Source organism: Aulostomus chinensis, chromosome 17 (genome assembly GCF_037954235.1).
Source record: "Aulostomus chinensis isolate RoL2024-O1b breed Wild chromosome 17, RoL_Achi_v1.0, whole genome shotgun sequence".
Classification (NCBI taxonomy): domain Eukaryota; kingdom Metazoa; phylum Chordata; class Actinopteri; order Syngnathiformes; family Aulostomidae; genus Aulostomus; species Aulostomus chinensis.
Genome location: NC_141336.1, coordinates 20,918,680 through 20,943,830, shown reverse-complemented (window position 1 = coordinate 20,943,830; position 25,151 = coordinate 20,918,680). Strand labels below are relative to the sequence as shown.

General features: G+C 45.3%; 2 protein-coding genes across 6 annotated transcripts in view; one reads left to right on the top strand and one right to left on the bottom strand.

Moving 5' to 3' along the window:
• The window catches only part of ldlrap1b (low density lipoprotein receptor adaptor protein 1b), a 29,618-nt gene extending 10,899 nt beyond the window's left edge, over positions 1–18,719 (top strand). Inside the window, exons 2-10 of one of the 4 annotated variants that reach the window (XM_086183087.1) lie at positions 6,028–6,170; positions 6,944–7,056; positions 9,631–9,745; positions 10,753–10,825; positions 13,320–13,415; positions 15,090–15,184; positions 15,552–15,586; positions 16,878–16,909; positions 17,314–18,719. In XM_086183087.1, the coding sequence (XP_086039213.1) occupies positions 6,028–6,170; positions 6,944–7,056; positions 9,631–9,745; positions 10,753–10,825; positions 13,320–13,415; positions 15,090–15,184; positions 15,552–15,586; positions 16,878–16,909; positions 17,314–17,360 (749 nt within the window). In that variant the 3' untranslated portion in view covers positions 17,361–18,719. Of the gene's footprint in view, positions 1–6,027; positions 6,171–6,943; positions 7,057–9,630; positions 9,746–10,752; positions 10,826–13,319; positions 13,416–15,089; positions 15,224–15,551; positions 15,587–16,877; positions 16,910–17,313 lie in introns of all 4 variants that reach the window. The other 3 variants (XM_086183086.1, XM_086183085.1, XM_086183083.1) reach the window with 3 other exon arrangements.
• Positions 18,720–19,617: 898 nt separating this feature from the next.
• s100pbp (S100P binding protein) lies at positions 19,618–24,948 on the bottom strand. 2 transcript variants are annotated; one of them, XM_086183165.1, is made up of 6 exons: positions 24,816–24,948; positions 22,706–23,787; positions 22,493–22,629; positions 21,647–21,741; positions 21,338–21,425; positions 19,618–20,098 (listed from the first exon to the last, which is right to left on the bottom strand). In XM_086183165.1, exons 2-6 carry the CDS (start codon positions 23,783–23,785, stop codon positions 19,969–19,971), a joined length of 1,530 nt encoding a protein of 509 aa, XP_086039291.1. In that variant the 5' UTR covers positions 23,786–23,787; positions 24,816–24,948; the 3' UTR covers positions 19,618–19,968. The 2 variants fall into 2 exon arrangements, with proteins under 2 accessions (XP_086039291.1, XP_086039292.1); XM_086183166.1 differs by having other exon boundaries at positions 22,514–22,629.
• Positions 24,949–25,151: the final 203 nt, after the last annotated feature.

The window sequence follows — 25,151 nt, the reverse complement described above, 5'->3', positions numbered from 1 at the left end:
AACCTCTGAGTATTAACCACATGATTTAGCCGCCATTCGCAGCATAGCAGAGCTCTCCCGCTGTTTCCAAGGTGATTACACTGTTGCATCTCCCTAATTGTCCATTACATTTGTTGTGTGAGGGCTGTGTGTATGTGGATTTATAGTGGGACAGTTTGACTCCCTCCCTGTCTTTGCATAATTTGGCTTTAGTTCATAACTACCACACTTCCTCTCTCTTATCAGCTTGTTCTTCATTTATGAATGTCTCCATGCCTCCTCCCCCTCCCCCGCAACTCCGTCTGGCTGTCGTCTTCCACGCTTGAGGCCAGGAAGAGCAGATCGTCTCTCCTCATTACTGCCAGTATCACTGGCTGTTGACAGACACCAATACAGAGATCCACACTGACTCTTCCCCCTTGTCCACATCGCCTGTGTCTTTGACCGCTGTGCACACCAACACCCCAACCACCGCCCTCCATAGTCTCAGCCCTTTGATTATAATTCCTGAGACCTCTGTGGTGTCTTGCCTCTCCAGATCCCTTGTAGCATCAAAAGGGCCCAGCTGCCTCTGTAGCTTCATTAAAACTTCATGAAAAGTCCCAGATTGCTCATAGAGTCAAATGATTGGATCTTAAAGGCATGTCTGAGGCCCCTCCAGTGTATTTTCCTCTACCAGGGTCTGGCGAAACCACCCAAGGAGTCTACTTGGCTCCACATTCCCGCCTAGAGTCATTAAAGCCCATATCATAAAAGACGGCTCATTGTTGGTTGAACAAAGTAAAACCTACTAAAGCCTTTCATTCTTGGCCCCTGCACTGTAATGGGAGAAAATCTAGAAACAATAATTATTAGTAATTCTTTGTCACTGAACAAGTTCCTCTAATCTCCCATATTGCTTTTCTTGAAATACTGAAGTGAAGAAAATACACCACAATTTTTAAGGAATTGAGATTTTAATGTGTTCAACACCGTGGGGATGTACAGTTCTTATGTTTGCAATAACCATGCCACTTTTTTCATTAATTTACACAAAGGTTTTAGCCAGATATCTGATGCTCCTTTATTAACGAGACTATCTGTCTGTTTTAACTCTATTTTCCATCACCAGTGGCCTGGCTTAAAGGTTGTGCAGGTTTGATGATGTGATCTTAATTTACATCCTGATTAAGATGTCCTGGTGGAGGTGGCGGGACGGAGCCCATCTAAGCAAGTTCTCGACTGATCTAGTGGACTTCTTCATAGGCTGATTTTGCTTCAACGAGAAAAGTCCATGTTTTGTTTTGTTTTGTTTTGTTTTTCTGTGGAGGGTTGTTGCAAAGTGTTACAACAGCTGGTATCACATTACTAACTATAGGTCACTCGGAGAGGGCATACCTCCACCAAGGGGAGCCAAACCCAGTCGCACCACAGCGTACGTCAGTGTGGTGGTTCTTTAGAGAGGATGGGAGGTGAAACCTGATCATATTTGTATTTTTACATTCAGGGATTAGACTAATGTGGGCGCTGTGGTGTAAATATCACCTCCTGTGACCACTAGGACCAGCAGAACAAGACACAATTCAGCAAAAACTTGGTCTCTACAGTAAACCATCACCAAATTCTGAAGGAGTTTCTGACCGAGTTGAATGTGGATCTGGTTGACCCATTAGGGCCGTATAAAGGAGTGACTTCCTGTTGCTAGTGGTGGAGTGACGACTAATCTGCCCCAAAATTAAATGGGTTCTTCCCCGGCCCGTGTAACACCCATCCACCAAGTTGAGTAAAAATCGGGCTCATAGTTTTTTGCACAATCCTGCTGACACACAGAGAGGCCCAGTGAAAACATGACCTCTCTGGTGAAGGTTACTACACGACAAATCCATAACTATCGACATGGAAGGTTTTTGCCATTACAAAGCTTTGGTCAAAAGATAGCCAGAGCTGTAGCTTTTGAGATATTTCATAGGTGATACCCCTATAATGCGGGTGGTGGCATAATAGGTAATGTGTAAGGATAAATGAAAACAATGTGCAGTCATATAAGCATGTAGCTTTATCCAAGGTTGCCTTGTATGTTAATATTTTGTAAAAGTGATGTTTGCTCATGTGTAGGACACGAGTCTGTGTCAATAAACACCGATATGATTTGAGCAACTGCAGACTTTAGACGTTCCTCTGTGCAGTATAGAGTGTCTCATGTCCTTTGGAGTTCAAATTTAGTAAGTTGAACTTGGGAGAGGAGGACCGAGTACATTCATAACGTTGGCACAACAGCGTTATTGCTGACATCACCGGCTTGTAAGATTCCCCAGATTCACCTCAGCTGTACTTTTATAGTATAGAGAGGGGAAATAAATTAGGATAGATGCACTACTCTACCTATCTTCCCTGTTTTTATGTTTATATATAGGATTATTATTTTATGAAATTGTGGTTAATTCCTGAATGTAAGGAGCCAAAAATGCAGACGTGTTACACAATGTTACCTATCAAACATATTGAAGGACGTTACCTCCACCTTCAAAAATTAATGTTGGGAATGAATAAAATTTTCAGAGCAAAATGGAAACAGTATTTTTCTGGTAGAAACTCACTGGCATCAAAGTGGTTGAAGTTCAAGTCATCTCTCAAAGCATCCTGGACATTATGGCTGGAACACTTAATGAGACACACAGCACTTGGCCCTTGACCCCGCTAGTCCATGAGAACTCGGATAAATAACACAGACAAGACCGATCGATTGGGAGAGGTGTCTCCTGGAGTCACTGCCTTAAGTCCTCCAGCGCGCTGTGTGAATATTGTAGATGTTAATGAATATTTATAGATGCTCAGCTGGCTGAGGAAGGGAGGCTTTTCTTTTTGTCAGTTACGGTGTTCAAGGGGATTCGTCATTTTCATCTTGGCTACAGATGGGATATCGGAATGGTGGTGCAGGTCCACATACCCGTTCAGATCAGAACTGAAAAAAGTGTAGATCCTGCATCTTAACTGTTAATTAGATGAATGATTTTTGTCTCATCTGCTCCAAGGTTTACATATGGTGATCATCATTCGTTGGTCAGCTAGCAGATTCTTTATGTTCTTCCATGCATGATGCATTTGCGTGATGCTTTGTGTGGCGATGCAGTCTGAACTGGGCAGCTATAGAATGAGAACCAAGGTGCTGGCACCTGGATTTGCAAAGAGCTGGAGCAAGACCACCCTGCTGGTTCATTATCCACACTGTTCTTTAAAGATGATTAGCAAATCAAACCCTTGGGCTTTTTTTTTTGTTGTTTTGTTTTTTTTTTGCTCACTGACACTGGCAGCAGCTGTGGCCCAGTCCCCCCTTGATTGTATCCCAGTCTACTCTGCAAACATCAGTGCTCCAGTGTCACCCAGGCGAGCAGCAGTCTCTGACCAGCCAGAGCTCCAGCGTAGCCAGCAAGCCTTTGAAGTTTGCTCTAATCAGCAGTGCAGCTGCAGAGAGCTGCTGTAGAGGGGGCTGCTGCTGGGGCGGGGGGGGGGGGGGGTGTGAATGCAAATGTGACCAATATGAAAATGGATTATTATTCCACACAAAAGCAACACTCACTGGATGTATATGCACCAGTCTTAAAATAGCTCTGTAGAAAATTGTTTCATCGCTCATTAAAACTATTACAGTGAGCCTGTGGAGTTCCTCATGGGGAGGAGGAGTGGGGGCGGGGGTGCTCCTCAAACAAGCAGTCAGGGCAAGCTGCTGGTCATCTCTAGAGACCCCCTGCAAGCATTAGTATGGGCAGGTGAAGCAAAAGGGGCTTGCTTCTGGTATCTTGGCCGGACCAGCACAAGTCTGCTGCTGCTGCTGAGTGTATTATGTGAATGACATCGCTCCTAAGCTCTGAATCACTCAGAGCATCTTCAAAGCGTATCTGACAGATAGTTGAAATTCACTGGAGCAAAACTGTCAGCCCTGTTGCTTTAAGTAAACACTGAAAAGCCCCGGACTGAGTCCCCACTGTTGCTTTTGGGAATAGGAGCACAATCTTAAGCAGCAGAAGTGTGGTTGCTGAAGACTACTTTACATTATTCATTATTCCCGAAATGTTTGTACAATTATCTGGAGATATTTTCGGGGGGCTATACTTCCATAATGGGCATTTTAAGTCCACTTGATGCAGGTCTTGAATTGCATCTGCGGCTTGTTTGCCACAGGTTCTGTTACAGCTAGGGCAGTACTTATCCAGGCGCTAATGTACAGGATCAGCCTGATCTGTTCTCCACACACATACAAGCTCAAAGACCTTGACCTAAGAGTGAATGTTGACTGTCAGACTCACCCATCACTTAGCTATGGGGTTGGTTTGAGCTGTATTTAGACCATTAAAACCATTCTCCACAACCACTCAGCACTGGTTTGGGTTTGCTGGGGAAGGAGGGAATATTATAGGTTGGAGTCTGCTGCTGCTGTTGTCTTGTGGTTTAAATTAAATGGGTCCTTAAATCAAGTGATCTGATAGGGTACATTCTCTTGAAAATCCTTCATGTATCGAGCTCATTGTTTTCCAGTACACGGATCAGTTGTATTGTGGAGTTGTCAGAAACAATAATGAAGGATTTTTTTTCTAAAGTAAATTGAGGTCAATTGAAAATGCGGGTCAATAATAAGAAACAGTGGTACGGGCCAAGGAAGATTCCATTTCTATGAACTGTTACTTTACCCCCAAAGTGTATACCGGCTTTCAGAAATAGGTGCCTTGAGCTCAGACGTTTTCCCTCACTTCTTTGGTTCCAGAATGCTGAAAGCACCAGCCACGTATATTTAGCAGGAAGACAGTGGCCAGAGTGCCAACAGCTGCAGCAGCAAAACTGCCCCGAGATTTCCTTTTCTAAACTCTCGGGTGCATCGTCTTGTATAATCCGCGTCTTCACGACCCAGACGCACGCTCAGTAATCCCTGAACACTTTGATTAGAGCTAAAAACAAACCGAAACCCTTCCAGCAAGCGCCAGCAATTCACATCCCGGCAAAAACTTTGATCATGTGGATGGACGCTGTCAGTCGGCTGTCTGAGATGTAACCCAAGCCAGTATTGCACTAGATTGTGATATTGGATCGGGTCAGTCTCATTCCTAGTTTCTAGGCCGAGGAACTGCAGGTAGATCGGCACCTGATTCCTGTATTCTCAATCCAATGAAATATTTCTAATTTGAAGCTAGAAGCAGCGTGCTTCAAATCATTTTTCCCCCCCAGTGTGAAAAAGACAATATATGCATAAATAAATACATCACATTAAATCTCCTTCAATCAAATTGTGTATGTATTTATTTCCATTTACAACTAATTGCATGTTTCTTTAGTCAAAACAGAGACAGTGGGGGGGGGGGGGGGGTATTGATGGGTGTTGCCTAATGGCCCTTTTAGGAGTCAAATGGAGTCCCCTGCTCCTGCTGAGCGTTACAGCACATAGTGGCAGGTTCATAAAACCTTTGAGAGCAGAGGAGGAGTTGACATGTTTGTGGCAGCAAATGGAGAAATACTGAAAAAGCTGATTGTGTGAACTTTAATTGTGACATTGTGCTTTTGTAGCAGTTTGGTCTGACAGTTGCTGACTGTCGCCATAAACTGAACATGGAACTGAAAGATTTTGGGGTTATTTTGAGGTACGATCTTTTTCTCCCTTGCTGGGTAGTCCTGGCTGCGACCAGCCACGCCCAGCTGTCTTCAGACTGAGATAATTTACAGTGATAAATGAATAATGTCATTGTCTCGTTTACTTGGAAGAGATTAATATTTATGACTGACTTCTCTGGGAGAGGTTGACAGGGTTCTTTATTCCGATTCTGAAGGCTTATTCCAAATTCCACAGTTTCTTCAGTTTAACTTTGTTTTATGGCATTTATGCTTGTACAACACGTAGTGACGGATGAGAGGGGACGGTAATTCATACGTAATCACAGATGCAGTTCAGAATTATTAAACAATTGGTCAATAAAAGCAATGGATGGGAGATGTCTGATAGGAGTACCTCAGCCTGTTCCACAGCACTAGCAGCCACTTTGATGATGAGTCGATGTCTCATTGGTGTGTTTCTCTCATCTTCAGAGCTTCCAGAGAACTGGACGGACACGAGGGAGACCCTCCTGGAAGGGATGGTGTTCCAGCTCAAGTACCTGGGGGTCACCATGGTTGAGCAGCCCAAAGGAGAGGAGCTTTCAGCGGCTGCCGTCAAGAGGATAGTGGCCACGGTGAGCGGCGACGACACACACACACACACACATGCGCGCACGCGCGTTAGCGGAAGGGTATACAACTCCCCTGTCAACACATCACTGTTCAGAAAAGTTCTCCCAGAAAATGAGTTTTTCTCAAGCGCTTTTTTTTTTTTTCCCACATCATCTCGCTTCACCACTTGAAAATTATAGTGACCTGACTGACACCTTGGTGAAAAGTGTTTGGTTGGCTGCCCATTTACCCCCTCAGGCCCAGGCTGACATTTAGAGGAGGATGCAATTAGTTTGGACACTGTTGCTCAGTATAGGGCTCAGCCAGCTTTATCATGGTAGAAAAGGCTTAGTGTTATTGGATCTGGCAGCTCAGTGGATAATGAAGTTAGCGGCGGCGGTAGTGGGACTCAGGACACTGATGTATGGAGAGGGAGGCCGAGGCTCTGATTAGCTCTAATCTGCTCGCCGTCCATGCTGGATGGCAGATTGCTGAATGGAATATTTTTAACTTGTCAGATTGTGGAATCCCTAACATTCATGTTTCATTTGACCTAAATGTCTTCGAATTTTGTTTGTTTAAGACAGTGACTTTGTTCATTAGGAGTTCTAATGTTTGTTTCAACAGTCTTTGGAGGTTTTGACCCTCTGTCCAAATTCCATGAGAGCTTAATGGCAGGAGATTGATTGTTTTGGTATTCTGGGGCCATCAGAAGATTTACATGAAAGCCAGTTTGAATTTCACTGAAGGGATATTTTTGTCTCTGTTTCACATTCATCTTTTCTGTCTCCTTCAGGCCAAAGCCAGTGGGAAAAAACTCCAGAAAGTCACGTTAACAGTCTCCCCTCGTGGAATCATCCTTTACGACAGTGCCTCCAACCAGCTGATAGAAAACATTTCCATATACAGGTCAGTCCACCACTCTCAAATCCACCGGCGACTCCTCTTCCTCTGGCACCGCACAGCTACATCAGGGACACACATTGTTTGGTGTCCCTGATGTAGTCAGGCGCCCCCAGTTATGTGAAGTACTTAAAGTTGTTCTTATCAGCCTCAATAAAACAATAGTCGTTATTGTGTGATGGGTGTCATCCATCACTCAAGGGTGTGTGTGTGTATGAGAGAGGGGGAGAGAGAGAGACTGTCAGCAAGATTTCTCATCAGTTTCTCTCTCCAGGGAGCAATACAGCAGTCGTATGTCTGAGCTTTCATCTCAGGTGTGACTGACGCGCGCGCACACACACACACACACACACACACACACCCTGTCTAATAAATGCCTACAGATCTCCTGCCTGCCGCAGCCTGCATGCATGTCGTTGCCTAACCTCTGTTGGCCTCGCGCTTATGAGCCGAGCGTTAATCACTACTGTAAAATTCCTAGCGTCTGAGTCTTCATATCAAGGTGTGACGGGACTTCCTTCCTTTTCATTTTGCAAGCATGAATGGAATTGCATTTTTTTCCCTCAAATCTGGCAGATTTAGGACAAAATCCCAGTGTGAGGGAGTTTCCTTTATGATATGCTGGACCACTTTGAGAAGCGTCTTGTCTTGTTTCCTGATTTGCAGTGTCTCATTTGTGTATTCTCCTCTTTTAGTTCCACCCGTTTTAATTTTGTATCTCTTGTCGCAGAACAACTGTAGTCGTAACCAGGATGGATTTAATTTCTCAGGCATTCAACATTTATCTATATTAAATCTGTTCTCTACATCGCTGAGCTGTTTCCAAGACTGAACCTGAGTATCATGTCCCCGGGGGGGGGGCAGAATGAGAAACACTGCTGTCACTGGCTGAGATCGAACTGAATCGATGTGATTCTTATGTGTGATGTAACTGAACAGATAACATGAGCCATGGCACTTCTTTTTCTTTACTAATCACCGGGACAAAGTGGGATTCACATAATGATTCCTTAACGGATTAAGCCACCTCTCTGAAAAATGATCATTGTGTGTTCAAATTGCTTGTTTTATTTCCTGCGCGTTTTAGTTTGTGTGCAATCTTGATTGGCGTTTGTCTTTTTGTTAGCAGGATTGTGCTAAAGCTATTAGATGGGCGGGTGGGTTTCGTGTGGGCCATGAAAATTGCATTTTATTTTTCAACATTTCATTCACCAGAGTTTGTCTTGGCCAAGTTGTGATATCTGCCTGCCATCCGGTGTTCTTGAATAATTGATTATTTGCTAAAACTGAAGAACAGAGTCCATTAGTCCAAAGGCCACATTGACATCCTAAAATGTCTGTATTTGCCCAGATCAGCAGTGAGACGAGACAACCATGATATACAGTCAGGAAGAGCTGGAAACAGATTTTAAACAGTAACTCAAAGCAGTTAATTGTTTATTAATTGTTTATTAAAGTAGCTTTTTTAAGTAACCGAACAACAACTCCCAGTAGCCATGTTTTGCGATACGGCTCCAGTGGAAGTGGCTTATTTGTTTGCTGCTGCATTTAAAAATTTGTGTGAGATGAGTGCAGCTGTGACCCCCCCCCTCATGTGTGAAGACATAAAGCAGCAGCAAAGGTGTCACCCAGCCGGCTGAAGCCTCGACCCCAAACATCCACTTAGAAGATGGACCACCATTAAAAGATTGGGTGTACTTATACAAAAATGTTCCTGTGGATCTGTTTTGTTCGGCTGCAGCTGTGATTCTTCCACCAACATCATCTCCCCTGCTTTTATTGATTTAGTGTCTCCTCACCTTTACATTCCTTAGCCAGTCGTTGACAGAGTATGTGACAACCGTACTGTAGTTGAAGGGGACGGGAAGGACAGATGGCAGACGTTCGTTACAGCTCTCCTCATCGTTTTGAGCCTCCCTCCCAACTGGCCCATGTGCCCGTCACTTTGTTCCAAGGCAATCATGATCAAATGGTGGAGGAAGGCTATTTGTGGATCATTACTGCTCAGTTTAAAACCCTTCCCTGCACCTGAGACTGACGAGCAAGACTGATGCCTCACACATGGGACACAAAAGAATGAGAGAGTTCAGGCCGTCTACACCTCAGCAAGCCATTGTGACACCTCTTAAACAGGCCAGGCCTGAACTAAAAGCTCTAAATTAAAGCTCAGTGTGTGTCAGGGTTGTTAGACAAGGGGAGTGTGATGTAGCGACTTGTTTGAGAGGCAGGACGGAGCAGCATCCCGTTGGCAAACCTGCACAGACGTCCACGTCTTCAATGTGAATTTACAACATTGTTGAGCTGTTGTACCTGCACACACACAGCTGGGCTGGGTGTGTGTCTGTGTCTGTGCGTGTGTTCGATCATGTGTGGGCCGATGGGATTGTGACTGCAGCTGGCTTCAAACATGCCAGGGATTTTTGTCTAATAGCGTAGAGGGATGATAGATTGAACAGTTTAAATCAGATTGCTGGACTAGCTTAAGGGCTTAGCTCAGATGAAGTTGCAAGATGGCCTCACTTGATCTGTGATGAATTTTTATTAAAATGTGTGTTTTGTTTTGTCCCCCCCCCCCCCCAGAATATCATATTGCACAGCGGACAAGATGCATGACAAAGTGTTTGCCTACATCGTTCAGAGCCAACACAACGAGACTCTGGAGTGTCATGCCTTCCTCTGCACTAAGAGAAAAGTGGTAAGCAGAGACATCAACTATCCACACACGTCTGTGTATCCAAATTATTCACGTAATCTTTAGTCGAAGCAAAAATCGCACCTTCTTTAAAAATTATGAATCCAATTTTTAATGAATCCTCCAATGCTGACCCTATTATGTTTTTAGATCATAATGATTAAAGGATCAACTTGCCTCAAAGATCAGTAGTACTTGTCTACTTTAAATGTAGACAAGTATTTGAAATGGAGTTGACTCAAGTATCAAAAGTAAAAGTACGCATTCCACACGCTGTTTGTATATTTCAGTGCTGTGGAGCGTTCGGTCCTCTGAGGGTCACATTAAAGGTTGTGTATGTTCCAGTTGTGCTGTTTGGATTGTGTCCTCGTGAAGTTGCTGTTAAACGTGGGGGAATATAAGTTCAGTATATCCTTTGAAATGTAGTGGACTAAAAGAATAAATAAAACACAAATACCTCAACATTGTACTTAAGCACAGAACTTGAGTAAAAAAACCACGAAGTCTCTCTCCTTCACTGAAGGTCGACCACTGCTGATTGCTGTAATGAGCACATGGGTAACAGGGCAATAGTTGGTCTGTGTGTTCCATTCAGTATAGAATAATATATATATATATAATACATACACTGACTTTTATGTCGTGTGAAGTCAGGAGAGAGATGAGGAGCAGGAGTGTGACGGCAGGGGAGCCAGTCGTCCCTCTGGCATGCCCTCCATCCCTGGGGGTTTGCTGGACGAGTGAGCCACACCCTTCTCTTCCTTCCCCTCACTGATTTAACTCTGGTCTAAAGGCCACGTATCCTCTCACTTACATAAACAGCCTGCAAGATTCTCTTCCTTCTTTCAAGTATCTGTGATGGAACTTCTTGTCTTTGCGGTCACTTCCTTTTTTTTTTAAATTTTGTTTTAAGCGGGGTCGTAGCTCCTCAGCTTCCTGCCTGTGGATGAGATGAGTGTTATTCATCTGCCTTTGATCCTCTCCCTTCTCTCTCTGCTTCCCTTCGACAGGCGCAGGCAGTAACCCTAACAGTGGCTCAGGCTTTCAGAGTGGCGTTTGAATTCTGGCAGGCTGCCAAGGAAGGTACGCATGGTCGCCCCCGACGACACACAGAGTGTGACGGATGAGCGAAAACGCTCCTCTCTTCCTTCGTCCTCCCCCACTGTTGTTGTTCTCTGCATTTAACCTGCACATCCTTCTCCAGCTCTGGGTGGCCACAAAATGACTTTTATCATCATAGAAACACACATTCCAGGGAAGGGCTGGAAAAGACTACACGCGCGCACACACACACACACACACACACACAGATCAAAGAATGACCAGGGGGATTGGAGGCGTTCTCCCTGCAGTGGTTAAATCATCACCCAGGGAGCAGAGAGAGCTGTTTTCAGTTGAGCAGCTCCTCTTCATTATGAGCACCTCCGTCATGGTTAAAGGCGCATCTAGGTATCAACAGGGGAGGGGTGAGGAGAAATTAAGGTTAGCCTGGGGCACCGGTGGGCCGTCTAGAGTAAATCTTCTATTTATAGTGGGAATAGGACTCAGGACGACGTGTGGGAGGTGGGATTTTCCCTGTCGAGGATTCATTTTGAAGGCACCCTACACAACAAAAAGTGTTCTGCTCATTATTTATCTCCAGTTTTGATCTTTTACATCCAGGCATTCAATGTCTGCGAATTTGTGAGGAGACAGGCAGAAAGTGTGTGTGTGTCTGTGTCTGTGTGTGTGGACACAGCCACATTCATAGTGCTGTGTAAGGATGGTGTCACACAAAACCAGCTTCTTTTTTTGGTGCAGCTCAGCAGAACACGCATGCAATTTACTGCATGTGTGAATCCAGTACAGACGCCTGAGGAAGGCAACCTCCCATCATCCTCATCTCTACACAAATCCTTTGATTGGCCATTGTGGCTGGCTCTCTAAATTGGCACCTGGCACCTTCAGTCTCCCACCTTTTTTGTCCAACCCCCCCTCATCCATCCCAGCACTGAGAGAAGGGAGCGTAGAGAGAAAGAGGAGGGGGATGGGGAGAAGAGGGCAGGGAGCATGAAAGGCGGGGCAGAGTTTGCAAGAGATGAGCTCACAGTGTCATTGATCCCGTCTCACGAGAAGTCAGGCTTGTTTAACAGACCCACACTGGCACTGTATGAAAATTGCAGACACTCCCCAGTTCTACCCTGACTTCTTCTGTGGTGTGCAGGAATGTTTTAATGTGGGCACATTTTCATTAAAAGGAGAGCAGTACTTTTCCCATGATAAAGGCCACAGGCGCCTCACGCCTCTTCATTTGTATTTTTGTATTTCTGAGCTGAATATTAAATACCGTGTATCCCCTTCCCTCTCAGCTGCTCTAACCGCAGTTCACGCTGCCTCCCGGTTTCTTCCTCTCTCCCCACTCTTCACCTCCTCTTGTCTTGTTTTTTCCCAGAGCCTAATTTATGGAGCCGACTCTCTTGGTTCAATATAGTGTCACTGATGCTTGCTGGTGAGGGGGTTACAGAGGGGGGGGTGAGGAATTTTTCAAAACGAAGAAGTGGTGTTTCTCTTGTGGTAAAGAAGAAAGAAAGTAAGACAGAGGAGAAAAGGGGGAAAAGTCCTTTTGAGTTAGTTTCATTGAAGTTGCGTAACCCTGGAGGATCGGGGCAGGAAGATGAGGTATCAGTAAGAAGCGAGCAACAAGCGAGGCTGACAAACTCCCTCCTCCACCACCCACAATGCTTCTCTGTAGACGACCACACATTTCTGACCCACATTCCTCCCCATCTCTCTTCATCAGGTCTGTTTTTCGTAGAATATTCACTCCAAACACCAGTGCTTACTTTGAACTGGTGTAGCTTTAAGTTGGTGCCATGTTTATTGGAGACTGAAAAGCGGGGCCGCTGGGGAAGTCTTCTGACACTGCCATCGCAAAGCTGCCAGGACTCATGGGACGTGGGATGTTTGGCTTTTTTTTTTTTTTTTTCCAGACCAAGGAGAGTTCAGAATTAAAAATGTGAAAAAAAAGCGATCTGCTGTTGGTAAGCAGCTCATTTTAGAATGGACGTTTAATCTCTGACCACATCCCTGAGTTTTAGTCTCGCTTGTGTTTCCCTGTGATTTGTTAGCCTAACCTTGATGACAGGGGATTGGATGCTATTTATAACGGTGTATAACTGTACTCGCTCACGTATATACCGAGAAAAGTCCTTGTTCTGAGCAGGTGAGGATGTTTGCAGCGAGAGGCTATTATCCGTCTGACCCAGATGCCCTGCCTGGTTCATTTAAATATTGTCTCGCTGCTGCACCGAGTGTGTGTTTGTTTCTGAAGCCCTCCACGTTTAAGCTAGCAGATGGCTTGAGTAATGGCCTTAGCCTTACCTGCCAATTTACTCCTGCTAAGTTGTTTACACACATTATTTGCTTGGCTGGTGAATCATGAAATACACACATTTTCAGCTGCTAGAGGAGCGTCTCTGTAGTAATGCACCAGCACTGTTACAAGTCCCTGAATAAAAGCTCGCCGGTCTTCTTTAACAGCATTGATTTCTCTTCTCTCTCTGTGTTTTCTTCCCTCTTGTCGCACCCCCACTTGCAGAGAAAGAGAAGCGAGTGAAGTCGGGTTCTGACGGAGAAGGAGCCAGCAGCTCTCAGTCGGAGAGCTCAGCAAGCCTGGGCAGCCTGAGGGGAGGAGGTCAGTCATGTCAGCCATCATCATGTCTTTCTCTGTCACAGCAAACGTAGCCTGAGGGGAAGGAAGAGTATTCAGCCACTCGTCCGAGGTTGGCTTGTCTCGAGGTAGCAGGTCAGCTAACCACATTTGCTTGAATATTATTTGTTCCCATCACAAGTAGCACTGTCAGGAGGTGGCGATGGGAAATGATGATGCTTCTTCTTTCAAACAGTTAAGTTTTGATGGGACACCTCTGCAGCGGCACAATCACAGGCTTGTTTGTACATATAACACAGAAGAGACAAGACCCAGTTGTTTGGTCATCTTGAGATGTGAATCATGCCCTCTGTGCATGTGGTTATCCGCTGAGCTGGACATCCTGAAGGCATTATTAGCTCTGTGTCTTGTCCACAGATGAAATATTAAGATGAGGCTGTTGCTGGAGGCTGAACGGCCGCACACTCGTTCCTCTGTGTCTGTGCGGTTTTGTTCTCTGTCACACTTACTACGCCATCTGTTTTAAAATGGAAGCTTCAGTTTCAGACAGAAGCCATGCCAAAACCATCTGAAAATACCAGCTTTGCCACTGGCCCGCACCCACCCCACCTCCCACCCTCCCCCTCTGCCCTGCCACTTGGCCTCCAGCCGGAAAGGGGTCTCTCTAAATCTGTTCTGACACTTGATTTGGGGCCATGGCCCTGGATGCATGTGTTGCAATTTATGGCTGACATGGGTTTTAAGGATGATCTGGAGTGTGAAAACTCAACAAAGTAGGACAAGGAAACATGTTGTGGTAATAGAGAGGCATTTGGATTCTCCATTATCCCTCTGAGGGTTCAGATGGTCATTTGGCTGCCAGCGGTTCGGATTTCTGGTGAGATAATTGGCGCACGACAGCGGACTAATACATGGTGGAAGTTTCTGAACGGGCCAAAGTTTCTCTACTGGTTTCACTGTAGCTTCAAGGCCAACACAGCTTTATAGCCATCGGGAGGTGACATCTATGTACCCTTTCATTTGACTGATGAAATACAGTCCAGTGAGTCAGGCGAGCTCTCAGGATCAGTGGTGAGTCAGCTTTATCCCGACACACGACACCTTCAGCTTCCTCTTGGTGCCAGTGCTAGGAATGATGAATCCGCCAGCTGACCTGCTTCTACCAAGCTACTGGTAGTGTTGCCTCCTCCACAGGCCAGGCTGGAGAGAAGGGGAGTGCTGACTTAGTCTCTGTTTTTGATTGTTCCGTTAAGGATATTTAGTTCCAACATCAGCAGCGCTGTGTTGGGCTAGCATTAGCTTTTGTGTTTTGTTTGTTGTCAGCAGAGATGGTTAGCTTAAAGACAGGAAAGACACGAGCGTTGACACACACTATTGGCACACATGAATGGTCAGATGAGCCCATTACCAGCCAATCTCTCTACAGATCAGCGCTGGTTAGGCGGTTAAGTCAGGGTTACTCCGAGCTCACTCATCACACAGTGACAAGGCACAGATGGCGGCATCAGTGAGACACATTAGAGGAGTAATGAGGAGGAGAGGGCCTGAGCAAACACGAGATGATGGAGCGGCTAAACACAGCACATTCATCTCTTGCCAAACCCGTTTCTCTGTGTAGAACTAACGCTGATCACACTTGTTGAATGTTGCTTTGAGAATTTGTATACAAAAAGTGATCTCCGTGTTTGTTTTTTGCAGAAGTAGCCACAGCAGAGCTGCTGGACTTGGCCGAGGGGGCTAACGCGGCGCTGGTCCACTCAGGAACAAAGCAGACGGAAGCGAATCCATTTATGGTGCATAATCACGCAACTGAGAACAACAATACTGTATGGGTAAGACAAGAATGGGCCTGGTCCTTAAGACTCAGCTGTTCAGGCTTGATAAGATGAAAGAAGAACTCTGTGTCAGCGTTGAAGTAGAAACACTGATTGATTAGTACCTGCTGGACTCTCGGGGGGGGGGGGCAGCCTATTGAAGGGGTGTGGCCTTACCCTGGGGGGGGGTGTGTCACAGCTGTAGAGGGTGTGTAAAGATTAACCTCTACACCACTTTCTGATTAAGGAATGTGTGAGGGGTCAAGCTATTGTTATCCAGCTCTAGCTGAAGTTCGCATGTCTCCACTCCAGAAATACTTAACCAGAACTGTGTTGTGTGTGGCAGGAGCTGGAGGACGGCCTGGACGAGGCGTTCTCAAGGTAAGAAGAAGTGTGCTTCTGGTTATTTTCCTCCCTCCCAAATCACAGTCTGCTGTTCTGCAAATAGCCACCTGTGGTTTGGGCGGCTCTGGTAACGAACACAGCCTCCCCCACAGACCGGCTCAGCTCCCAGGCCTTGACACAGCCCACACCCACCCTGAGTCATGCTGCTACTGACTGCTGACGGCAAGCCCTTCATTCTGAACGTTGCCGCTTTGAGATTCATATCACAAACGCATCAGAAAGTCACTTATTTTGAGTTAAAGTCGATTCAGTCGATGCCTGTAAGTGCAGCTCGTGAGATCTCATCATGTTCAGGTTCAAGGTTGCCAGGATGGAGCGTTGTCTCTGCTGATTGGAAATCCTCCAGCTCCGTCTCTGTCAGCCTCTCACTAATCAGAGTGGAGCCGCGGCCCTGTGATGAATGTTTCCATTTGCTCTGCATCAACAGTGTGAGCCCTGGTGGCCGACTCAGGTGGCAGCCTGCAACTGTTTGTTTTAGACCTCCATGAAGACTCATTCAGACCTTTTTATTACTGCGTTTATTTCCTTTCTGGCCCTCCACTCTCATGCCCACTTAGCAGGAGAGTGGTCGTAGTAATCAAGAACTAAGAGGCCTCTCTGGCTTTGTTATTGGATGATTATTTGTCAGCTCACGCTGTAATTACACCGTTAATCTCCCACTCGGTGATAAATGAGGAGACTCCTGACAGAAGCGGAGATGTACTTACTGAGATATTCTCTGATTGAAGGGGAGTCGGGGGCCGGCGGGCCAGGTTGACTCCTGTCTGGAAGACATGTTGTGAAAATTGGGAGACAAAAGAGTTCTGGGAGAGAGGTTAGACTCTGGATTCACATCAAGGTGCCTCAGCGTCACCCTTAAAGTGTTCTTTCACAGGGTTTATTAAGAAGAAAACACCAAATATATTCACTTTTTGAGACCGATGGTGTTTATGCCCTCAAAGTGGCTCTTACCAAGCTGAACTACTCCTGAATGTTTATATGCAACTTATTTTTATTCTCTTCGATGAGCAGTTCTCTCACTATGCAGTCGTTTTCCTTGGAGCAACATTTATTCAAGGGCATTTTTGTTGCTGTAAGAGGCTGCGCTGCCCCCTGCTGGCTGTGGAGAGGACTTCCTCAAGTGCCTGTTGAGTGTGAATAAGAAGACACGCGATGCTGTGGTTTTGTTGTCAAGCACTTAAATGCATCTCTGAACAGTTCGCTGACTTGTTTCCTTCCTTACTTGTGATGTTTCCTTTGCCCCCCCCCCCCCTCCTCCTCCTCCTAGCCGCAGTCTGGATAGCTTTGAATCCTGCTCAGGTAACAATGTCATTCCCTGGATCCTCATTAGTCAACCACTATTCAAGCCTGCTCATCTGTCTGGATCTCAGTGTTCGACACCATTAACACAGCTCAGGGCCCTTGTTTGATCAGACCATACAAGGTTTTGTCCTCTATTGTGTCCACATCTTCATCACAAATGTTCCTCATCAAACTCTTTAGTGTCACGTGACGCCACACAGAGATCTAACATGTCATATTGGTTGTGATCCGTTCACATTTGTAGCCACGTTTGGCTTTTAAATCTTGGGAGTGTCACTGTGTTTATCGCTCACCCGTTTGTCCATGTGCATTGTCCCAGAGTCACGATTCATTATTATCAGTGAGCTCGATCAGAACCCAGCAGTCTGCTCTTAAATCTCTCTCCCTCTCTGTTCCTGCAGACTCGCTGAGTCTCGCACTAACCCCCAGGTCCTGGACATTGGGGTAAACCCTCAGGACTTCAACACTGAAGAGTGCCTGTCCCCAGGTAAATGGGACCAAGAGGACACAGACTTCCCAGCACAAAAAGACTCTCTGGGGTTCTAACGTGAAGCCTCCACCAGGAAGGAGACAAACAGGGAAAGACGAGGAGGAACGGTGGGTCAAACACGGCTGAAGATGGAGACGCGGCGTCGGTATGTTTTCCCACCTTCTCCTGCTGCCGAGTCCTCTCAGCGGTGCAGCCGAGTGGCTCTCGAGTGCTTCTGCATCCACGCGACCACAGAAGGACGACATGAGCCGGCTTTTCACAGAACAGGCCAAAGCAATATAGACCAGTTTAATTATTTTCTACCAGGAAACATGCAGTCATGTAATGTTTGTAAGTCAGTGTATTACTTCTTTTGTGTCTGTTTACCCATTCACCAGACGTAACGTGTTTGTGGTGTGTGCTTTTGTACATTATGTTTTTGTGTGTGTGTGTGTGTGTGTGTGTGTGGGGTAAAGGTCAACTAGAGTGGATGAGATGAACTCACTGGTGAGGGTCACCAACACACCAGTACTGTTACTACCTGTGTGCTTCGAGGCTTCAGCCTTATGCCAGGCAATAAAAGCTTTAAGGAAATATGTGTGTGTGTGTGTGTGTCAAAGGAGTGTGTGAGTGAAATAGAACAAAAAGACAATCCTATTATTTTTTTCCAAATGCAAAATCTATTTTTGCACTCAGCACTCATCCTCGTTTAAAAGCACATACGTCATGTAAGGGAATTTAATGTCAGTTAAGTGTGGAGCCCATCGTTGTCGGTGCCTGAACTCGCTCCTCCCCCGGACTTCATTTACTCGTTTAACTCAAGTTTTAAGAACTATTGTGATAAAACTATGACCTTTTGACCCGCTCTGGCATTCAAACATGTCTTTGTGAAAGTCTGTTTAACTTTTAACGCCAGTTCCAAATTCAGGTCATAGTCGGGTGCCCATACTGACTTCAGATCAGATATCAATGAGAACGCCGGTGCAGCTTCTCGCGCTGGACCGTGAACATGGCGTTGACGCATCACCGCACCACGAATGTGATTTGAAATGTGTGAAACTTCATCAACATCGTTCACTTTCATCGATTATTTTTCAAGTTCGAAAAAATTCTGCCAAAAAATTATAATCCAAGCCTCATGAATCCAGTGACCAGGAATGGAGTCCAGGGCCGAGTGAGTTCCAGCAGCTCTCAACCACTGTCGGTTAAACTGTTGCATTGACTTTGCTACTTCGCTCTTTTGATATTTTGGGCATTTTTGTTTATGTATGGATTTAATTTAATTCACTAATTTACATAAATTTCAATAAAAGTACGTTTGTGTATGATTTTTTTTTTTTTAAATGAAACTTTGTTCCGTCATCTTGAAAAAGCAAGTTTGTGAGAGGACCACTTTCTCACAAACTCCATGAGTTCAAAGTTGTGACATTTCACCAAAATAACTTATGCTGACCTTTGACCTTTCTGGGCAAGTATCACTAGAAAGAAAAACAAAAAACCGCTCCAACAACTTTGTCCAGAGTAACTCAGCAATAACGTCGTTAAATTCAAAGTCTTCGATGGTCACGTTGTAAGCTGACAGGAACATGGACTGCATCTCGAGTTCAAACTAGTCATTTTTCCATTTTATACACAAACTTTTTCAGGGGAGGGGATTTTTTTTACTTGATTGATTCATTCAAGATGTCACCCCGGAGCTCGGAGAAAATTGCCGCAACGCTGGGGTGGCAGGGATTGATTTACTGTCTTCAAGCGCACGTTCGGGTTCTGTGTCAGCCCACCATGCAGTTCCATTACTTTTCCTGCACCTGTTAGGAAAATTTGTTTGATCCGGCATAAACTTGCATGAAAATTAAATCACTCTTAGCCAAAACACAAATGTGTAAGTCAATGTTGTCTGACCCACAGTGGCTCAAGGACACACAGCTCCTTAGAGAAGCACTCAAATACAATCGCTAACCGCTTTTGTTTTTTTCCTCTTTGTAAAGAAACTTTCCCGCTGTGCTGCATCAGGACTGTTAGCAAGGGTACTTATTTAATACAGGTACTGAACTAATTTGGCCAGTTTGCGAATGATATTCCAAAGTTCTAGTTTATCAAAACATTATTTAGCATTCAGTAACAAACAGTAACTTTAACGGTCTAAAAGACTAAGATTAATAACCATGGGAGACGATTAACCTTCACAATAATCAGCGGCCCGAGGGGACACGGACAAGAAAACAGAAGCGATGCATTCTCAGTAGCTGTTGATTATTTTAATAACCAGAACAATAGCAACGATTTTAGACTTTACAACAAAGAAAAAAAGTGCAAATGTGGGGACTTATCTTGGAATATAAAAAGGAAAGCTGCTTCAAGTGTCAGTGCTTTTCCTGGCATTACCTCAGAAACATCCGAACTCCATTAAAAAACGCATTAAATTCCACATACAGTTACATGCATCACATTGTTTAACTTAAAAAAAACAACACCACACAGAAACAACAGTGCAAACACGGACCACGAAGCTCCCTTGAAACGGCAATGAGCCAAAATGCTGATTTTATGAGTTCGCCGTTGAACAGGACTGTCAAAAAGCGCCAACTCAAGGCGACGGACATCTTTGAAAAATCTTGGGTATGTTGGCAAAGCGCTTGTGTGTAGCGCAGTTCTTGGCCTGCCATTCACCAAGGTCCATTTTTGGCACCACACCCCCAAACCGTCTTTGGTAGTTTCTGGAAGTGAGTGAACGCACAACCTGAGGCTTGTGTATGTTTTTTTTTTTTTTTTTTTTAAACAGGTCTGCTTTTAAAAATTGAGACTTAACTCAAAAAGCCTATTTTGGCCCTTTGAGGTGCTCACAAAAAGCTGTTTTCCCCTCCTGCCTCACGTCTTTGTGACTCCCACATTCAGGAAAAGCCAGTCACATACATGTAGCTTGAAGCTAAGGGAGACTGATGGCTAACAAAGGCGAAAATGTTCTTTTACAAGCTCAAGCGCAGCATCTGGTCCGTTGCCGCTGATCTGTCCAGCCATTTGGTCGGAGCTATAAACAAACTGACACTTGCATCATGGAAAAAGCGTTTTGTTTTGCTGTTGCGGTCTCCATCAGCTTCAGGCTCAACACACGTAGCTGGCACTCTCTGGAGTCACAAAGAAGTGACAGAGGAGAGAAATCTTCTTTGTGAGCTAAAGACAAATATTTGTGAGTACAGTGGTTCCTCGTTTATCGCGGTGGATACGTTCTGAAAATAACCCGCAATAGACGAAGTAATCAGCTTTATTTTTTACAATTATTATCCATGTTTTAAGGCCGTAAAACCCCTAACCACACACTTTTATACACTTTTCTCAGACAGGCATTAACATTTTCTCACAGTTCTCTCTTATTTAAACACTCTCAAAGTTCAAACTTTTGCAGATTTAAAAAAAACAAAAACAACTACAATATTAGTAAATGAAACCAAAGATCAAAACCTGTTTTCAAGCCCAAACATTTTTAACAAATGTAATTTTCATGATCAATCTACGAGGTTTGACACAAAAGAAATTATTACCAGTAACTCACGCGGATTTCCCAGTTCCTCTGACGGTGCCTCTTTGTCCTGGCGCTGCTCCGCTGTAACGTCTTTTTCCTCTGAAGGCCTTGGTGCAAGTTTTCTACCCGAAAGTTTTAAGTAGAAAACTTGCAAACATACAGCACTTCAAAGTCACACTGCTAGCGATTGAACATTTATGTAAATCTGGCTAGCCGAACACATTCTGTACTCCCTTAGCCAATCAGGACGCAGAACACGTGTGTGGTTCTCCCTTAGCCAATCAGGATACCGAACACAATGCGCGTTCATACTGTACGCTGTAAAAAAAAAAGCATGCAAAATTACACTAAAAGAGGCCGCGATAGGTGAACCGCGTTATAGCGAGGGACCACTGTACTTGGAAGACAAAACACACTTGACGGAGCCTGAACGTACCTCCGGGTAAGGTCGGCCGGATGCTGCCACATTGTTCCCGTGTTCCCGGCCACATGTGTCATCAGGTCCAACAGTTCAGTCATGACACCTTCAGACGATTAAAAAAAAAGCACCATTACGATGGTCGATAGGATGTGAAGATTTAGAGAGGAAAAGGCGAGATGCCCCTCGTGGCCACTCGACCAGGAGCAAACAGGAAGTTTGAAGGAAGTAGAAATGAGTGGCGTAGAACTGCAGTGCTCTGGTGAGGGGTCCCTTAGACGGGTCAGCGTGGTTCTCTAGTGTTTCTCCAGGTGTTCCCATTCATACCTTCAGTACCTGAAGTCTCCATGTGTCTGACGACCGAATGCACGTACATCCTTTTTTCACGCTCCCAGTCCTGCTCCATGTTGAAGACCCCAGGCCTGCAAACACGACTCAGCTGCTGAAGCAGGTCTTTGTGATTAATAACGCTGAGAACTGAAACCTCATGACGCATGTTTGAAATATGACAGAGAGAGGATGACAAGACACTGTTAGCAAGGGCCGGTGCTACTGACCTAGCTAACACCGAACTAGCGCGCAAAACGTGACTGTTAGCTGTTGTCTTGGGGATTTTCATGTTTTAAACCCAGCACAGCCCTGTGGAGAGAAACCAACTTGTGCACTGAGTTTCTACGGGAGAGATGAAGTTGAGAGCTGTGCGTAACCGCCGGGTCACGGCGGCAGTTGCCACCATCTCCACCTGCTTGTATCAGTTTTGTTTGACGAGGTGAAGGGGGGGGCTCACGGGGTGGTGTCTGCGGACTGTCACGCTGTTTTATTCAGCTCATAAGGCACTAAAAGCTGCCCGACATATTTTTCAGTTGTTTCTGGTGGCACTGGCAGGAAATCCTGAGTTGAGAGCAGAAACGACACATTTCACGTTACGAGACTTTGCGGGGTGAGAGTTCTCCTGATGTTGTGACACACTAAATGTTTCTGCTGTCAACACAAGAGTTAAGGCCGGCGTTCTCGCCAGTACACTGACATTCTGAAACGAAACATTCACAGGGTCTCCTACCTTGACAAATAACCCTAAAAAACCCAAACCCTTTCGGGGTCTTTCTCAGTCCAATTCATCAAGCTAAGCAGGTGAATATTCAACCGTACAACATTAGCTCATCATAAGAGAACCTCTGGTTCCTGGCGTGACACCTGGCTGTGGAGAACCCCCGGCCCTGACTTGGACCTGCAGGCCTCTTGTTCTGCTGCATCAGAGTTTCTTTAGTGCTGCTGGTGTGCTGACAGGGAACCACCACCACCGATTTCACCTGGAGAAAGCAGATGTGTGTGTCCGGACATACAGACGGAAGCTGAGACAACAAACAGCACCAGAAGGGAACTCACCTGCACCTGGAGAGGAGGTGTGACATCGTAGCTGGTGTCAAGAGTGAGGTCCTGCCGACTGGGTGTGGCCTGACACTCGTGGAGAGACTCCTCCCTCACACCTGCATTCACTCCCCCTGACACCTGTCTGCTCTTCTCACTAACATCATCCCACTGTATGGAGACATTGTGGGATACAGACGATTCAAGTATGGGTGGACCAATGTTCCACGCCTCCTCAACATCGCCCTCTAGAGGCTCTACAGGAGCTCTGACAGCGTCCGATGGCAGCCCACCTACCACTGGATACTCGTCAGTCTCTGAGAATGACAGGCGCTGCCTGGTGTGTGCAGCCTGTGTTTGCTTCTCTGGCTCTGATGGGCTTTCAGGACGGCACTCTGCCTCTTGTGACCCGACTTCAGCTCCCCTGCACAAGAGACTGAGGCTAGTCGGGGCTTCCTGAGGGGTTTCTCTCAGTTTACAGTCCTTTAAGTAGGACGAGGAGAAATAACCCTTATCATCCTCCTCTTTCTGCTCATCTTTAACACAAGCTTCCCGGGGAGTGAGACACAAGATGCCATCGACGTCGCCATCAAAGACGAAAGCCGCATTCAAGACCTCACCCGTAAGACTACACCGTACAGGACCGGTCCTACTTCCTGGCTCTGTCGAGGACTCACATTCCACATGATCTGACTGCAGCTGAGACTCTACGGCCCCAACTTTGACTGTTTTAGCTACCAGTGTGGACGGAGACATGGCTGCAGGAGACGCTGAGTCCTGACTCACAGGAGGGCTACAGTAGTCCATGAAACACCCGAGATCAGGGGACAAAGTGTTCTGATCAACGGCCTTCTTTGCGGGTGTCTCATAGCTGACAGTTCCCTCAGGGGAATCATCTAATTTCCGTTTTGTCACGCAATTGTTGGCTATCTCAATTTTAAAGTTAATGAATGAATCCAAGTGCTTTTCCCCATGATGCAAATTGGTCTTGTCACATGATATCATCCTGGAAAATGCTGACAGAGGAGCCAGGTGGCTGAATTTGTCAGCTTGGAGCCTATCAAAAACAACAGCATCAGGCCCTGCGTGTTTATCCATGTCTGTAGAGAAAAGAAAACCAGGTTATTACTTGAGCCAGAGAGATCATTTAGGAAGACAAACAAAACAAAAACTGCATCAGTTGTTCTTGTAGTTCAGAGATATGGAATATGCCACGTATACTACTTGAATTACCAAACACTTGCAGGTTTCCAAAATCTGCTTTTTGATCTCATGAGGCCAAATGCACACAAAAAAAACCCCTGCACAAACATTCGTTCTTCGATTGATACTCATTGACAAATGGTCCCAGAAACAAGGACTAGTATCTGTGCAGCAGGAGAGAATTTACATTTAAGAGAACTTGGCAAAATGCACTTTTTTGGGGGGGAAGTATTACTAGGAAGCATAGTACTTTAATATTGTTATACATCAACTAAGATGGTAAAGAAGCAATTTAATCCGCGTTCATGCAAGTCTGTCACATTTCCACACCTTTGAGGAAAAAGTTCCTGCCTATTCACTTAAACATATCAGCAATACACCAAGTAATTTATGCCCAAAATTACCGTCTCACATTTAACTACAAGCTACATTGTTTGAGCCAACATATACACAAAAAAAGTCAGAGTAAATCAATACTGTCTAAATGTTCCAAGTCTCAGTCCATCCTAACTGAAACCCGGACTTCGATTTCTGCAGCAAATTTCCATGACTTTGCCTGCATTTTCCCGCTTTCAAAACTTGTACAAACTTGGCAAATCTTAAGCTTTTTAATTCTCCGTTCGCAATACTTCGTGTTGCAAAAAAAAAGAAAAAAAGAAAAAGACAAATAAAGAAAAAGAAGGAGGCTAAATGTGCACTTCGTTCAGCTATGATAAGCGATAAACAGATGCTAGTTTGCACAGCTAACAGCTTGCGCGGATGGCGGTCAATGGCGGCAGGACTCGGCGGGTGCCCGTGCTAGCAAGCACCAAACACTTGATTCGGGACTTTAACTAACAACTTGGTAAGCTGGTTATTTCCAGGACTGCACCCTGGACCCCACACCCACCTGATATCAGCCCCCGCCGCCCTCCTATCAACTCACCTCCGCAGCAGAGTTGGACAGCCGAGAAACCAACCGCCGCTCATCCGTCAGCTCCGGTCTCTTGGTAACGTGCACGGGTGTTTCCCTACGTGAACGCGCTGAGAGAAAAAAAATAAGGGGGCGGGGCGCTGTTAACGTCATCTTTTTTTAGTTTTCTGTCTTTACGCGACTGAGCTTTTGTGACCAAAATGAAATACTGTGGCAGTAAATCCGTTTCACCTGATGTTGAATTTAAAAAAAACCCATTGAAGTTTAAGCACTGAATATTTATGCATTGAAATGACGTGTCTGAATGTTTTGCCTCTAAATTTAATTCGTAAATTTTTAAAAAAATAA